Source organism: Pavona decussata, unplaced genomic scaffold, assembly GCF_977016875.1.
Source record: "Pavona decussata unplaced genomic scaffold, jaPavDecu1.1 SCAFFOLD_140, whole genome shotgun sequence".
Classification (NCBI taxonomy): domain Eukaryota; kingdom Metazoa; phylum Cnidaria; class Anthozoa; order Scleractinia; family Agariciidae; genus Pavona; species Pavona decussata.
Genome location: NW_028145553.1, coordinates 2,365,788 through 2,382,500, shown reverse-complemented (window position 1 = coordinate 2,382,500; position 16,713 = coordinate 2,365,788). Strand labels below are relative to the sequence as shown.

At 39.5% G+C, this 16,713-nt stretch overlaps 2 protein-coding genes and 5 non-coding genes across 8 annotated transcripts in view; 4 read left to right on the top strand and 3 right to left on the bottom strand.

Annotated features, from left to right (window-relative positions):
• Positions 1-16,713, bottom strand: part of LOC146466964 (uncharacterized) — a 76,009-nt gene that overhangs the window by 7,912 nt on the left and 51,384 nt on the right. Inside the window, exons 25-29 of one of the 2 annotated variants that reach the window (XM_085126699.1) lie at positions 12,938-13,037; positions 12,029-12,188; positions 10,416-10,539; positions 9,303-9,490; positions 8,603-8,842 (exon numbers count right to left, since the gene is read on the bottom strand). In XM_085126699.1, coding sequence (XP_084982825.1) covers positions 8,603-8,842; positions 9,303-9,490; positions 10,416-10,539; positions 12,029-12,188; positions 12,938-13,037 — 812 coding nt within the window. The remainder of the gene's footprint in view (positions 1-8,602; positions 8,843-9,302; positions 9,491-10,415; positions 10,540-12,028; positions 12,189-12,937; positions 13,038-16,713) is intronic. The other variant, XM_085126700.1, reaches the window with a different exon arrangement.
• LOC146466997 (galanin receptor type 1-like) lies at positions 3,086-6,135 on the top strand. Its single transcript, XM_085126696.1, has one exon. The coding sequence runs from the start codon at positions 3,100-3,102 to the stop codon at positions 4,219-4,221; it is 1,122 nt and encodes a 373-aa protein (XP_084982822.1). The 5' UTR covers positions 3,086-3,099; the 3' UTR covers positions 4,222-6,135.
• Positions 14,026-14,097, top strand: Trnam-cau (transfer RNA methionine (anticodon CAU)). Its single transcript has one exon. It is a non-coding gene; the product is annotated as a tRNA-Met (tRNA).
• Trnam-cau (transfer RNA methionine (anticodon CAU)) lies at positions 14,698-14,769 on the top strand. The gene has a single exon. It is a non-coding gene; the product is annotated as a tRNA-Met (tRNA).
• Trnas-aga (transfer RNA serine (anticodon AGA)) lies at positions 15,651-15,732 on the bottom strand. Its single transcript has one exon. It is a non-coding gene; the product is annotated as a tRNA-Ser (tRNA).
• On the top strand, positions 16,040-16,121 carry Trnas-aga (transfer RNA serine (anticodon AGA)). The gene has a single exon. It is a non-coding gene; the product is annotated as a tRNA-Ser (tRNA).
• On the bottom strand, positions 16,547-16,628 carry Trnas-uga (transfer RNA serine (anticodon UGA)). Its single transcript has one exon. It is a non-coding gene; the product is annotated as a tRNA-Ser (tRNA).

Genomic DNA, 16,713 nt, shown 5'->3' with positions numbered 1-16,713 from the left:
ACAGGTTGTCCGTAATGTTTTTTTCTATTTATGATCGTTCGAAGCATTTTCTTTCGAAACTAAAATTTGCTTCCAATGACTTACACAAAATTTGTTTAGGAGATCTATAGGGCCCCCACTGAAGAAAAAATAATTGAAGGAGTTTCCGCGCTTAAAATATTATCATTTTTTCTTTTAAAAACATGTTGCTATCACAACAAATGTCTCGTGACGCCGCGCAAACAATTAACAGAGCAAATTGTTGAGAATCAATCATTTCTTGCTTGCTGGGGCCCAAAGATTGATGAGATCATTAAAATATAACGTCGGGTTCTTTAAACGAAGCTTAGCTTAGACAATGGTATAAGACGATCATTAGATCTATTTGTTAGGTCATTTTAAGTACAATCGTGGGTAAAACTCCTTGAGAAACGAGCGAAATGCGCGCGTATTTTAGCTGAGTCTCCACCATTCTTGAAGAAATAATTGACAAAATTGCGGTGAAAGCTTCGTTTCCCCCTCACTCTCATCCATTCAAGGTCTTTGAGCGTCGGACGATTCAACAGGCTTCTCTTCGGTGGCGGAACAACACCAATGAAGGGGGACGGGATGAATTCTCGATGTAGAAAAATTGAACTGAGAAACTTGTAAGTTTACTAACAGTGTCTTAACAGTTTTGTCCGAGATTGTAGATAAATGTGCGTCTAGACACTGACTTATGCCTTCTCGGCAATGTTTACCACATTGGCTCGATTGTAAGCCTCGTCTGAACCTAAGGCCCTTGACTTTATCAATTCTGCCATTCTGACTCGTCTTGCGTTGGCATCGAATTGCCAATGATATAGCGCTCCCTCACTTCAATTGACCAAAATGACAAACAGCCGAAACTCGAGAACAGAGCCGACCTTTTTTCCAAAGTGGCTACTATTTTAATATTCTTTTGTTCGTATTCAAATTAGTCCTCCTTACCTACGTTCTTAAGCTCAAAAATTAGAAGTCTCAGTATATTACCTTGAACGAGGCAAAAAGTGCTAATTTGAATGCAAACAAAAGAATATTAAAATGGAATTATTCTGGAATAAAGTTTTTTACCTCCAAAAAAACTTGTTAATTGCTTCATATAGAAGAAGTGTTTCAGCAAAAGAATATTAAAATGGAACCATTCTGGAATAAAGTTTTTTACCTCCAAAAAAACTTGTTAATTGCTTCATATAGAAGAAGTGTTTCAGCGAATCGTCGAGGCAATTGCATCTCCTCAGAAGGGAAATATGGTGATACACAATGACAGCTACGTGACAAGAAAATGGAAAACTACTCATTCCGTACTTGCACGAAAGCGCTATCAAGTAAGTGTTAAAGGAGCCAAGCCCTAAGGGTATAATGCTTCAAACACTACCGACAGTTCTTTCAAAACGTTATTAAAAATTCAGTAAGTAGACATCAAAAGGATCTGATATAACAGAACAGACTTTGCATTCCCTTGGAAAATATACAAGAAAAACTTGGCCAGGACAGCCGGGGAATCTTGTCGACGTTCTTTGCCGCTTCGTTTCAAAGATAAACGCCAAAACAAACTGTTTAAAATATTGCTTTTTGTGACAATTGGCAAGCCGTGAGGCACGTCGCCGAAATTTGAAGTCGTAACAGACGCAACATTTTAAAAACTTCCATAGACAATTTTCTTTTTTTTTTTCCTTTTAATGGTAAAAAATTATTACTGTTTTTGATGTATTCTGCGGAGATGAAAAAAAAAAACTAAAAAACAAAAATATATCGACCATGATTAATTCATAGTTCCGTCCATTTAACGTTATACATACATTAATTTATAGAACTTTATCCATAAATTCAGTGTTTTTACTCATGTTTTGGTGTTATAAATTTTCTCCTTCTGTTCCTTCAAATCGTAACCTTTATCTTTTTCTACACAATGAACCTCTGGACCTCCTTTCCAAAGCTTTTGTTTTATTGCTTTAAAATGAATCCTACATAAACTGCTTTTGTTACATGGCAGCGGCTTGGTTTGGTAGTGCTTCCAGTTTAATTCATTCTTTTCTTCACCTAATAACACACACCGGGTTATCCCCTGGTTTGTTGAAAAAAGACGCATAAAATTCAATACCCGGATGCGCGGAACTTATTCCACTCAAAAGTCAATACGCAGAGCATATGTAAGTCATTTAGACGTTTTCCATTAACCTCTTATGTCATGGTGCACGTTAGCTTCGTTTTAAGTAAAACGTTGCACTACCTACAATATTATCCGTCAGAATACGATGGAGTTTTCAATCGCGCGCACGCTATCCGCGTGGGGTCTTGTAAAACTGACGGATGCAGAAGTCAATTCTAACATAACGGCCAATTGATACCTTTTATTATATTTACGACGAATGTAGAAATTGCAATAAATGAACCTAATAACCATCACCTAATTTATATCACTTTTGAACAGAGTCCACATTCAGTAAACCCAGGGCTTCGAGTCTAAATGCGCCACATTCTTTTAACTTGACGCGCGAGTTGTTATTTGCAGAGGTTCTGACAGCCTCTTGTATCTCATAACATTTTACTACTTTTCTTATCCAAATATTTGCTGGTTGTTAAGATCTTCTTTGACAGATCCCAATCAACATGTCATTTACTGAGATAAATAAAAGTTGCTTTTGGGCGGGTCCGTTAATTTACATGTTATTTACACTCAGGACGCAGTACTAAAAACGCACGACATGCAACTGACACCCTGTGGTTTCTAAGGAACTAGACACTACAGGACAAATCCCCATTTTGTGTACCTTGGATAAAACGTTTTAGTGAAAATGGGAAAAGGCTAATCGATCAGTTTTGAATTACAGCAATATTCGTCTTCCGGAAAACTTTCGCGACACCGGAAAGCTTGCTACCAACGAAGGTGCTCCAAGGAGAAGGAACTTTCTTCGAAGATCGTGTGATCTCGCTGAGGGAAAAAAGACTTTAAACTTTGCGTCTGTATTAACGATCGCGTGATCTCGCTGAGGGAAAAAGATTTTAAACTTTGCGTCTGTATTAACGCTACGAGTGAAATTAAATAATAAGTGTCAGTTTTCAACAAGAGAGATAAGAAAGCTTCCAAGAACTTAAAATATGACGACGAACTTTTCCTTGAGGAATGATTCACTGCCCGCCAACGTTCACGTAGCGGACGTTTCTCTTACTGAGCAGTTAAAACTAATGTTTCAGGTGTTCATCGCTTTGTTTGGAGTAGTTGGAAACGTTATGGTGATCATCGTGATAAGTAGATTGGGAAAAAAGAAACAACCAGGAGACCTGTATTTACAACATTTAGCCACTGGGGATCTCGGTATACTTCTTTTGGCATTTCCGATCGTGACTATCAAGCATCAGTTGCCTAAAAACTGGCCTTTAGGAGAGTTTACTTGCCGCTACTTGTATCCTGTTCCTGAAATATTCTATGGCGCCTCCGTGTGGTTCATTGCGGTCATCGCCGCAGACCGATATCGCAGAGTGGTCTCAGTCAAGCCAGCTGCCCGAAACAAAACCAAAACCTTGTTGCAAAAAGCAAAGACCGCTGCTGTTTGCGTATGGGTGGCATCGTTCTTAATCTTCTGCTTTCCACTGTACTTCTTTGTTGGATATCGCAAGCTCGCGAATTCGGGTAGATGGTGTGGCCCGAGTTGGCCTTCTTGGGACCATGAGTTGATAATAGCGCGAGGCTATTCGGTATTACTGACTTTATTTTCGTACATTTTGCCACTTATCGTCATTTCTTCCACCTACGTCGCAATAAATCGCAAAATAAATGAATGCAATGTATTCATCAAAGCTATGAGACAAGAAGGACAGAGCATGAACGACGCTGGAGACATAGAAGGCGGCACCTCTATAAACAACATTAAGAGCGTTCGCCTAAATCACAACAAACGCGCCAAAAAAATTCTAACTCCCCTCGTGCTAGTCTTTGCTGTTTCAATGCTTCCTTTAAACGTTCTTCGTCTCACTACCGTGTTTTGGTCGGCAATATCGGAACAAGAATACTATACTGAAATTCTTACCTACACAATGACGGTTTGTGTACTGCTTAACTCGTCGGCAAACCCTGTAATTTATTCTGTAGTTAGCCGGGAATTTCGCAAAGGCATGAATGATTTATGGCTTCAGATAAGGCGAACGTTAAATTCCTGTTACTCTGTCGTAACGCTTCGGTTGCGTAGTCTTTCCTCTCCTCGGGAGACCAGCCATCACTAGTGTAATCGGCCGCTTAAACAGTAGCTTGTAACAAGGTGGCTCTTTGAGAACGTGTTCCTTCACCCGTCGTTTGGCGTCTTCCAAGAAAGCCTTTTCTAATATCAAATTCTTATATCGCATATAATTCAATTCACGTGCATGTTATTGCTACTGCCGTATACGGAAAAACTGTGTTTGAGGTTTAGCGTAGACCGACAGCCGTGCTCTAAACAGAACGCCGGTGAATAACGCGTTTTTTAAAACGATCACAATTGAAACAATTGAAATTACATAAGCCGTTCGAAAGCCTGAGGGGAAAGAAATGACTAACGATAAAAGGAGACACTACGATTATGAAACAAATGACAAGTAAAATAAACGCGATATTTCATAGAAATAAAATATTGGAATGCGTCACCCACAGTTCTTTCAACATGTAAGACTTTCAATGAAATATACTAGGGTAAAGTCGCACTACCAGCCTAAGTGGCCTACATAGCCGGACCTTAATTCTGTTTCTGTGGCATGAAGCAACTTGGAGTATTGTTACCGGAATAAAGAAATTTCATCTGAGAAACGGAATTCAAAGACTGCTTTGAAAGAGAAACCGCAATGACGTTGATTCGCAGATCAACCGTTTTTTTAACATGAATGCAGTTTTTAGAAATTAAACTTCCAAGTTTTTTATTCGACTTGTCTTCTAAATTTTTCTCTCACTTTACAACGGTTAAGGATAGGTATGTACTATTTTAGAGCTTAAAACCACCGTTTTCTCGGAGCTGCTGTTAAACGCGTTTCGCTCGCTCAAGAGCTATCCTATACGGGTTGTCCGGATGAGAAAATTAGAACCGCTGAAGCGCTCGTCATGGGCCAATCAGGTTCAAGATATTAGAATTCCGGACCGCTGAGGTGCTTCAGAAAAAAATAAATGAAGATAACAAACCACTTGAGGTTTTCATTAGTGTATTGATAAATTACATCTGCCAAAGCAAAATAACTTTTGGACTTTTCGTGTTCTTCAGTCGAAAAAGTTGATGTTTTCATATGCAGTCGCCATTCCATAAACTATACTATATTTTTCAGTCAGTGCGTAGATTAATGTTGCAAACGCCTTACACTACAAATATATATATATATGTAAAAAAAAATGGTTAATAAAAGTTTAGGATTGTCAACAATATCCTATGCTTAGTTTTATTTTATTTTTTATTACAATACAACATTGAGAAAATAAGGTGAAAAAGGAAAATAAAAATAAAAGGTCAGGAGGGGACGAGGGTGAGGGGGAGAGCATACGTTTTTATACTTTTAATAATTGCACATTATAAGATTAAATTCGTGAAGAGACATTTCTAAAAAACGTAAAGTTTTTACACAAGGGGCACCAAACAGCTCTTCAATGAGAAACTCGATTCAAAGGTGTCCGTGCGTTTCGGGTCGAATTGGAGTTTTTGTGGAGGGAGGAAAACCGGAGCTCCCGGAGAAAAACACTCGGAACATGGACGAGAAGCAACAACAAACTCAACCGGCCCACACAGGGCATCAAGGAGGCGAGTGCACTTCTGATTGTTGACTACGCTATGGCATTATGTGCCGAATGCCACTACCACGAACAAAAAGATTCAATCTCAGTTTAAAATGTTTTGTTTTCCCATCTTGTGATGGTGGGTCGGTCGGTCGGGCAAACAAAAAAAAAAAAGCAAACAATAAAATGAACACTTGGACGGGTGTGGGTTCCACAGAAGGCCGGGCTGCTAAGTAAGAAAGCCTGGTTACAAAGTCAACAAGAAAACGTGGTCTCTTTGTCCGTTATTCGTTATCTACAAAAGTAGTATCGATGTTAATTAAAAACAAGCCTAGGACATCACATCATACCAATTGTTGTTAATAAAACATGATCGTGTGCTTGTAAATTAAAGTATTTGCTTCTTTGACTATTGAATCTGGATTTTTTTTTTTTTTTTTTTTTTAACTTTTCGAGAAAAAAAAAATGGGTTGGTGGGGCGATGGGAAGCGAAACATTTTATTGGGATGGCCTGAGCGGACTTTCAAGCAGCATGCGCCAAGTTGCGCATGAATACAGCGAGCACTGCATGATTATGTCGGAAATAAAAGAAATTTTGACCACAACCCGAACATAATAATCGAAACCAATTAATATTACAGTGCGAAGGAAAATGAGTCAAATTTAGGGTGCGTTTGACTTACGACTTTCCGATAACTAGTTCGAATGCTCTGACACTGAGCTACCGGAGACCCGTGGGAGCTAAGGCCATTAAACTAGGTTCATGTGATAAACATCCTCGATGCTGCTAGGATTTGAATGTTTTCGAGTCTTAACGTATTGAAGCCTCTAAATTGACATATCAGTGTAGAGTGATTCGGTATACTTTGATGATCGTGTCACTAGGCAACGCAAACTTTGCATGTCAGCATGTTGGACACGATTCAAGTAGGTACACTTCCAGAGGGTAATTTGTATTCATCTCCACATACGATCTAAGAACGTTCCCACGAAAAACTGGCTACGTTCCCAATAATAATAATAGTAGACCCTTATAATAATAGCCCCCTTCCACGTCTTGAAAGTGATATATCAGCAGAGAGCAAAGATAAAGCTTTGCAAAGTCGCCATATTTACAGACGTTTGTACCCCGCACCATACAAAAGTCTGTAAAATCTTGGGACTTTGTGAATTCATAGCCTTGTTAGTTTTCAACATATCTCTCTAAAACGTAGCAGTTTTATTGATTTTAAGCCGTTCTTTCAAGCGGTGAAGATGAATTTTAGCTAACTGATCCATTTCAAAGTTTAAAAAAACGTGGAAGGGTCAATTGATTCTCTACATGCGTCGTTCATACATGATCCATTGAATTACTTTTGTTTTCGGTGAAAGTCGGACAGTCGTTGTTTCAGCGCTTATCAGGCAATTATCTAACTGAATTTTTCAATTTCAGTACTCCCTCGTTCATTTAATGCTATGTCTTGTAGGGAATCGTTTTCTTGTCCCGGAAACAAAGAATCTAACGTCCAAAGTACAACTCGGAAAATTATTTTCTAGCGTTTTGCTTTCAAAATTGCTGCCGCTCATTCGCGCTATTGCGCGAGATAGAATTGCAAACTTGACTCTTTAAGTTAGCTTGGATGTGTGATTCAGCACGTACGCTGTAAACAAGGGCGTTCCCAAACGTTCCAATTTGAACATGCACCCACTCTCGCCCCAAGCTCCCCGGCATTCTCTTTTACAAAGTGAGCTATTCAATAACTTTTTGCTCTGTAGGCAAGGGCTGTTGGAATCCAAAAACAAAAATTGGGGGGAGCCACGCATTTTCCAGAGATAATTGTGCTGCAATTTGGACAGAAAATGCCATACATTAATCTACATTTTAAAGCTTTTTAGGATTATCGCTGCTTGATTATCTCTGAAAAATACATGGTTACACCCAATTTTCTTTTTGGATTTTAACAGCCCCTTTGAAGATCTGCTTTATCCACATAGTCATAAACTGTACAAAAATACCTTAAAGTGCACCTAACCCCCAAATTTGTTTTCGCTTAAATAAATCTTTCGAAACGCATTGAACCTTTTTGCGCCTTTTTTCAACCAAATCTTGACTTTTTATAGGCTGTAAAAGTTACGAAATCTAGCCATCATCTGTCCCATGACCGAGCTAGTAAGGGGCATGTTTCTATTCCTTACATGACGTCACAAACTTCTTTGCATGCATTTGCACAAAGACTTAATACAATGCAAATCAGTTTGTGACGTCATGTAAGGAATAGACCCATGCCCCTTACTAGGTCGGTCATGGGACAGATGATGGCTAGATTTCGTAACTTTTTCAGCCTATAAAAAGTCAAGATTTGGCTGAAAAAGGCGCCAAATAGCGCAGTATGTTTCGAACAGGTGCAAAGATTTATTTAAGAGAAAAAAAAATTGGGGGGTAAGGTGCACTTTAAGGGACTGAAATTAATTCTCTGGAAGTTTGAGAGGAAGGAATGCTCCCCTGAGGCAAATCGTTCAGTCATTCTGGAAGGATGTTTCCGTCTGAGATTTGGAGAATTAAAATGATTACGATTATGATTATGTTAAATAGGAGAAAGAACCTCGCAGTTATTTATCCGGTTGCGAAAAGTAAGCCTGGAAAAAAAAACAGGCTTGAAGGGATTCGAACCCACCATCTCTGCGATGCCGGTACAATACTCTACCAACTGAGCTATCAATCCAACCAACTGGGAGCTGGTCATATTAATAAGATTACTACGATTAATATACTTTTAGGCAGAGAAGTGGGGAAGGGGTTATTTTCAAAAGGGCTTATGTTCCGAATTTGGTGACAAGTACGCTCGCCTTTCTAGTAATATACGTTTTCAGTTTAACATATCATTTAAGGTCACTTACCCGTGAACCACTCAACAAGAGTCCCCGAAAAGGAATATCTCCCGCTCGCTGGTTTCTCCGGATTCCACCAACAACAGAGTTATCTTCCGCCTGAATGGTGACAAACCCAGCTTGTCTGAGGCTAGGGTAAGTGAAGTGAACACAGTACTTATCATCCCTGCTCAGTGTACAAGGATTTGAAACCTGCATCGCGAGATTCCGTGGTCTGTAATACTCTTGTGGTAAGAGCACTAGATAATCCTATAAATCATAAGAAACAGAAGGGAATAGTTGATAGTGGTAGTTGAAGAGGACAATCAATAGCCTAATTGTTGAAGTATGGATCTTGATTACTTTTCCAATGACGTGAAACGTTTTACTTCGTTAATTTGAAGTTTAAACTGCGCAAGTTATGCCTTTCCGTCCCAGAATATATAATGAGCAGCGTAGCCAATGCGATTACAATATTCGTGATCGAACTCTAATAGCTCCACTATGTCAATTAACTGAGGAAATCAAGAAGCTTTCTTTTGAAGGTGGATAGACTAGGGGAAGACGTAATTGATAATTTTCAAGAACCTTTTTGTTACATACACTGTGCTGTATATAACCGTGGTAAATAAAATTAATTAATTAATTAATTTACTAATTAATTAATTAACTAATTAATTAAAGAAACATCTTCGACTTGGACAGACAAACAAACAAAGAAAAGTCATACCACAAAAAGATCTGAGGCAGGCGCCGCAATTGTCAGCTTCCATTTCCCTTGACTCAGCATAATTTGCTTTGCGTCTCCCCAGTTATCCCTGACCACAAGAAACTTCGCAAGGGCGAAGATCCACGAGGCTGTTGATCGAAACCGAACATCCAGGATATGTTCTGTTGCTGGGCCAGAAGGGAATGAGGCTGTGAACGTAATGATGTCAAATCTTTTAGGAGCTAAGTAAGTGACTCGTAACGCCGTGACTTAGCCCATGAAGTAGTCTGTTAAGGAAGTCGCTTAAAGTCCATAAGTTGCTGTCCACAATGGGGCCGATCGGGCGATAAGGGGGTCAATTTCCCTATAAAGGGGTTGATAAGCCCATAAGAGGCAGTGGACATGCACCTTTCAAAAGTTCTATTTTCACTGGACCCTAATAACCTGCAGCTGCATTGTTTTTCAGTTTTAGAAACATTGTACTGTTGTTTGTTCTTTTGTCCTCTTAACCAACCATGCAAGACGTTGCAAACGGTGCAGCTCGCCTCATATATAATAAGGGAATCTATTTTCCTATACGGTGGTCAATTTTCCCATATAGTGGTCGATTTGCCCAGGAAGATAGTGAAATTGCCCATAACTGACCCATAAGGGAGTCAATTTGCCCAGTATTACTATCGAACAGTTACCTCTAACCCCTCCATCGTTTTTTCTGTTAGCGTCAATTTATAAAATGGGTCCCACTTGCCCACTCACGCGCTTTCACATTTATTCTGTGAACAAGCTGCTAATGATGGCCTCTCGGGAGCTATGTCTTTTTTCATACGCTTCTACGAATAACCGCAATGAACGAACGAACCAACCATCGATCAAGGGAGGGAGGGGAGGGAGGGAGGAAGCTTAAGGAAGGAAGGGAAGTGTCAACGAAGGAGAGAAAGGAATGGACGAACGAAAAAGCCAATGTAACACTTTGAAGTCAAAGGCAGTTACACAGAAATTATGGCATTTTAATGGGATGGTGCAAGCACCCTCCCACTCGACCCTCGAACCCTTTAGGTCTACGGTAATTTCGAGCTATGATTATGACACCAGACGCACGCGGGCGACAACTAATTTCAAAAGATAGAAACTTACCAGAATCTAATGTTGGAATAAATTTCACCAAAGCCGTAACAGGCGCATAGCGACTCAGCAAGTAATGGAATATCAACTGGTATTTGCTTGTACGAGGAACGTCAATCATTATGTACAAGGAACTCTACAAGACGAAAATGGAACCCAGTTAATATTCTCATCACGAACACGCTTCTGTCAACTCTTCAAGCTATTACCCAGGGTCCCCTTCCCACTCGATTATGTTTGTAGCGGACTTTATGACGTCCGCATCTGACCAACGGCGGCCAACACGAAACCCGGCTGCAAATTACTGGGAAATCTCCGTTGCTGTTGTTGTGTGTTGAGTTCATTTACTTTTAGATTAATAGTACTTTAAAGACTCACCTGAATGTGAATATAGAATCACATGCTAAGCACCTTAGCCCAAACAGAAAGCATGTTTGTCCTATAACTTGTAAGTCAGGAAGTTACCTTCACAAACATAACTTTTGTTGAGAATGACACATCATTCAGTAAGTGACACAGGCATACTCGGAAGCAAAATCCGAGAGTTCCTATCAGGAGTCGAACCTAAGACCTTCCGATTACTAGTTCGGATGCTCTACCACTGAGCCACAGGAGACTCGTGGGAGCTAAGGCCATTAAGCTAGGTTCATGGGACAAACATCCTCCATACTGCTAGGATTGGATTGTCATGTGTGGCATATGCGCAATGGAATAAATATGACTTTTATCTTTTTACAACTGGGTAGTAACCGATTATCTTACATAGCAAATGAAAACGGTCGTTCTCGGTTAACCGCGGTCAAGTGCAAAAAATAAGAAACGTTCACTAAGGATAAGGTTTTTAATTTGACAGCTCAAAGCTGATACGTTTTTTCTGAGTCTGTGAGTTTATTAAATCATTGTATGATTTACTTAAATGTTTCAGGAACCATTAGGTGAATCTGTTTAATTTTCCAGATGCCGTGTATTCAAACAGTAAACAAAGACACAGCGCCGACCAGTCTCCACATACTTCACTTTACAAAAGCTTCAAACTTTTTTAAACTGATTAAGTAAAAGCAACGACTCACAATGGACTTATCTTCATTGACGTCTTCTCTTGAATTAAAACCCTCATCTTTAACGGAATTTTCGTGCGTCTGACGTTTGACCGCAGTTAAAGCCGGTGACACACCAGGCGATGGACCGATGTGCCCGCTGCAGCGACTGCGATTTTCGAGCGGCGTATAAAATCGCCGATATTTGGCTGCCAGATATCGGCGTTTAATTTCGTCGGCATTCGCCTGGTGTGCCCATTCCCGCGATTTTCTACGCTCATGGCTGCGAATCACCACTAAAGTCAACCAATCAGGATGGGCTATTTATCACATGGCTTTTCAAAATGGCGGATAGCAACGATATGATGGAGCATCGGAACAATCTCCGGGATCGGCGAAAAAATCGCCAGGTGTGTCCGCATCAATCGGTGGCGAAAATCGCTTGCAGGTTTTCGCTGGCTGGCGATTAAATTCGCCGCGATCGGCGAATAAAATCGCCCAGTGTGTCGCCGGTTTAAGGAAAACAACAACATCAAAAATGGCGGGAAAGTCATAATCACGCGGTGATTTCTGCATAATATAAAATACCTGCGACTGTGAGAACACGACGTATCCTCGCCAGGAGAATGCTGGGAATTCGCTCTCACTGTGCCTGAAGGAAGCTGCTCTGCCGTTGTCTATGAGCCCGTCCTCAAGTTCTATTTTATACTGGTGAAGAGTGGGGTAATAAAAGTTGTCTGAAGCAACTCTACAAAGCAAAATGGCAGATAAAAGATATTAACGAAATGTTCAAAGAAGTTGATGAGTGTAGAAGCTATCTTGGTCAAAACCATTGTCAAATTACCTTGCTCATACATGAAAGACTTTAACACTACCAAGGGGACTTTGTCAAGTGGCTTTTCAAACAGAAAACGAAACACCACTGATCTGTTTTGTACTTGTAACTCGATTTTTGTAAACAATTTTATCTTAAATCAATTATAGAAAGTTTTATTTTTTTAACATACCAGTAAATTTTGTCCCTTTTATTACTTAGTTTTCCGTGTGCTACAAGTTTACTAATAAAACGTTTTACTCTCGTTAACAAATAAAGCATGTACACGTACTGATATCTGAATTAATAATCCATCCAGCTCTAGAAACAATTGCTTCTCTGTGACTGGTCAAAATGTGTCACGTGACGGAATGTACCCCAAATAAAACGGGTTATGTCAGATGATATTTCCCCAAGTGACATTCCCAAGATTTCAAACTTGAGTCGGTTCAATACTAGGAATGGCATTAATTGAAAATTTCACGATGGAAGAGCTTGCTGTTGGAACTACTTCTCGACACGCCGGAGAACACTGAAAAAGTCAACATTTCAACGAAACTTTTGAACGACAATAAACACAAATATGTACGCATATTTGCTCTCGGACAAAATGTGTTCCAAAAATCATCTTAATATTTCTGAAGGCTTCGGCGTTTTCTTTAGTGTATTACGTTTGAACCAACCTGTCACACTGGGTTCCACCTACACCACGTAGACAAGTACAAGCTCCAGTGATTGCGTTACACGACGGGTTGACGGATCCACCTGGGTTACACAAGCAGCCTGTGGAATGATCAAACAAATGATTGCGTGACGCACGCCAAAGTTACTCGAGCAAACACCACCCCTCATTCAAACGCATCGTCCTAATTCACGACCCTTACTGGAAGGTTACAATAAAAATCAATAAAAATGCGGTTGCAATAAGGATGTTGCAAACTTTTGTCTGCCTAGCCTGAATTTTGTCCGTGATTTTTTATGTAACGTTTTTTCCACGCAGCTCAGTTTGTAATGAATAATGAATGTAATGAAATGAATGTGGTAGGTTTATGAAGGAACGTTGTCAGGGATCTAAAGATCGGAAAGTTCAATGATTCGATCCTAGTGCGCATGCTTCTTTTAGCAGCAAGGGAAGCGAAAGCCTACACACTGTTTTAAAATGCGCAAATCATTTTCCAACTCAACTGCGTGGTCATCCTTTGAACTAAAGCTCCTTAACTATACAACGATGGAAACAAAGCAAAACTGCTACAAGGAAGCCAAACCAGCTAAATAAATTCTCATATCTTTATATTAATTCTCGCCTTCAAACAGGAAGTTGCGTCTCTTAAGGGCACGGTGTTGTGCCCAGTTCTCGAAAGTCCCGTAAATTTGCCGAGCCCGTAAACGATTCTACCTGTGATAATGTACTTCACAATCAGTGGTGATGTAATCATTATTGAGTATTAAGTTTATGTAAGATATCAGCAAAGTTTGTCTTTGGCTAATAAAGTAACAAAAAATTGTTAATTGTTCTGACTTTTCACGGGAAGCAGAGTGGCGCAGTGGAAGCGTGCTGGGCCCATAACCCAGAGGTCCATATCTTTTTCTTCTGGTGCGGAAATTAAACCGTTATTAGATCGGATTTTTATTTAATTAATTGAGTAATTTACTGTTTCTTATACTATGTTTCTTCTTTCCTACGTGATATTCTTGCCGGTACAAGAGTAAACCATTATTACTCCAAGATTATTTTCTAAATAATTGTTCTTTACAAATGTCCTCCGTGGACAGCAGAGTGGCGCAGTGGAAGCGTGCTGGGCCCATAACCCAGAGGTCCGAGGATCAAAACCTCGCTCTGCTAACTTGCTTTTTTGTTGTTGTTGTTGTTTAATAGATGACATATCTTTTTCTTCTGGTGCGGAAATTGAACCGTTATTAGATCGGATTTTTATTTTATTAATTGAGTAATTTACTGTTTCTTATATCATGTTTCTTCTTTCCTGCGCGATATTCTTGCCGGTACAAGAGTAAACCATTATTACTCCAAGATTATTTTCTAAATAATTGTTCTTTACAAGCTTCCAGCATGGACAGCAGAGTGGCGCAGTGGAAGCGTGCTGGGCCCATGACCCAGAGGTCCGAGGATCAAAGCATCGCTCTGCTATATCTCTCTTTTCTTTCTTTCTTTTTTTTCCTAATGTTAAAACAGTTTAGATTATTTGGGTTAGATTTGAAGAAAGTTTCTTTATTATTTTTCTGTTTTCAACAATATCTTAAATTTTTACACCTTTTCATTTTTTAATTATTCTGTATTTTATTGTTTACTGTTTTTTTATCGCGCTTTTTTATTTAATAACTTGAAAAAAAGTGGCTCTTTCTGTTTGGGGTTTCATCTCGACTGATGACTGAAACAAAGCGACGTTTCCAAAATAACTGTTCTTTACAAATTTCCTCCGAGGACAGCAGAGTGGCGCAGTGGAAGCGTGCTGGGCCCATAACCCAGAGGTCCGAGGATCAAAACCTCGCTCTGCTAATTTTCCTTTCCTTTTTTTTTTTTTTTTTTTTTTTGAGCCTCGCTCTGCTAATTTGACATTTGATCCTAAGGAGCAAGCCACCCAATCATTTTACGGACCAATAATTAAGGTACTCAAGCAGTTTAAGGCCTGGGTTTGAAGGGTATTCAGAAATTATGAATGATCCCCTATATCTTCGGTTTGTCTGCCTAGAACAGGATGAAATTTCCCCTGAATATAAAACTCGACGTTTTCTTTTGCCTTAACGCATAATTTTGATCACGTGACACATCACGTGACCAATAAATTAAAATTTCGTAAATCGGCGATACGGTGGCGAATTTTCTTTAAATAGATTATTGAATTAGTGTTTCCGAAGTAGATTAAGAATATTGAACATTCTACGTTTGGAATGACTGTCCTCAAGTTTTTAACTTAGAGAAATTAACAATCAAAGGTTGAATTGTTGACTACGGAATAGTATGACTTGGCTTTGTGTCCATGGACACAAGCTCGCTTGAACGTTTTCTCGTAACGTAAAATTAAAAGGGTAGCTGCTCTTCTGCGAGGAAAAACATGACAGAAATTTGAATCTCATGGATGGAGTAAATATTGGAAATAAACAAGATCTTTTCAGAATTCAGGTAACCATGACTGAATTATTTGCTATGTGTTGATAAAAAAGATCAGCTCGTGGTTCTAAAGTGGTCTGATATAGTTGGTGGAAAGAACAACAGAACAAGGAATAAAACAAGGAACCTAGCCCTCAAAACAAAATAGCTGTGACAGATACGGAGCCAATAAAAATTAGAAGCTTATAATGAAAAAAATGAACAAACGAAAAGTCACTAGGAACAAAAGTGAAATAAGCGTTTCACGTGAGACAAAAATAAGGGACAGCCGTAGTCGGCAGGATTCGAACCTGCGCGGGGAGACCCCAATGGATTTCTAGTCCATCGCCTTAACCACTCGGCCACGACTACTTTTGGCGAGTTGAATCGCGGCGGTTAACCACCATAAATTTGACTGACTGCAAAAGTGCACTTTTCTCAGTCTTAAAATTAACTTGAATTGCTCTTTACAGGTCTGTTTATTGTGGCTGATTCTCCTGGTTGTTTAATAGCGACGCAAACACAAGAAACGATACAACTCTTTGAAACACAAGGCAGGTATGTTATTATCCTCGCAGTTGCACTTGTGTTTATGAGTACATGAAAACAAGGCCTGAAATTTGAAAGAATCTGAATCCGTAAGTCAAATTTACGCTGGTTACCTGTAAAATCCACCAAAGTAGTCGTGGCCGAGTGGTTAAGGCGATGGACTAGAAATCCATTGGGGTCTCCCCGCGCAGGTTCGAATCCTGCCGACTACGGTGTTCTTCAATTTTTACATAGTTTTAAATAGATGGATTTTATTTTTGTTTTGTTTCGGGTATTTGTAGAACTAAAGAATATGTAGTTTGCATTGCTGCCATGTTGATGTACAAAACAAAAACAATTTGTTCACATAGTTTGCATAAAAATGAAAGCTAACCCCTAGAAGAGAAAAATCTTATTGTTCCTGTACACCAGCATGGCCGCCATGACGTCACATTCAAACCACTATGGCGTTAACACACTGTGATAAGATCTAATAGGCGAACCAATAAAAAACATCTTTTTTTTTATACTTTTTCATTTGTCATTTACAAGCTGTGTCGTTTGTTTGACATGTTTGGGGTACACGGAAAAGAAAAATGAGAAACGAGGAATAAAGAATACTGAGCAAAAGCAAAAACAACAAAAGATTAAAATAAAACGTAGTCGGCAGGATTCGAACCTGCGCGGGGAGACCCCAATGGATTTCAAGTCCATCGCCTTAACCACTCGGCCACGACTACCCGGATGCTCATAACATCAAAATCCCACGGGCTTCTTTTGTCACTTTCCTTTTTACTCACACCTCTCAGTTTTGTCGTTTCAAAA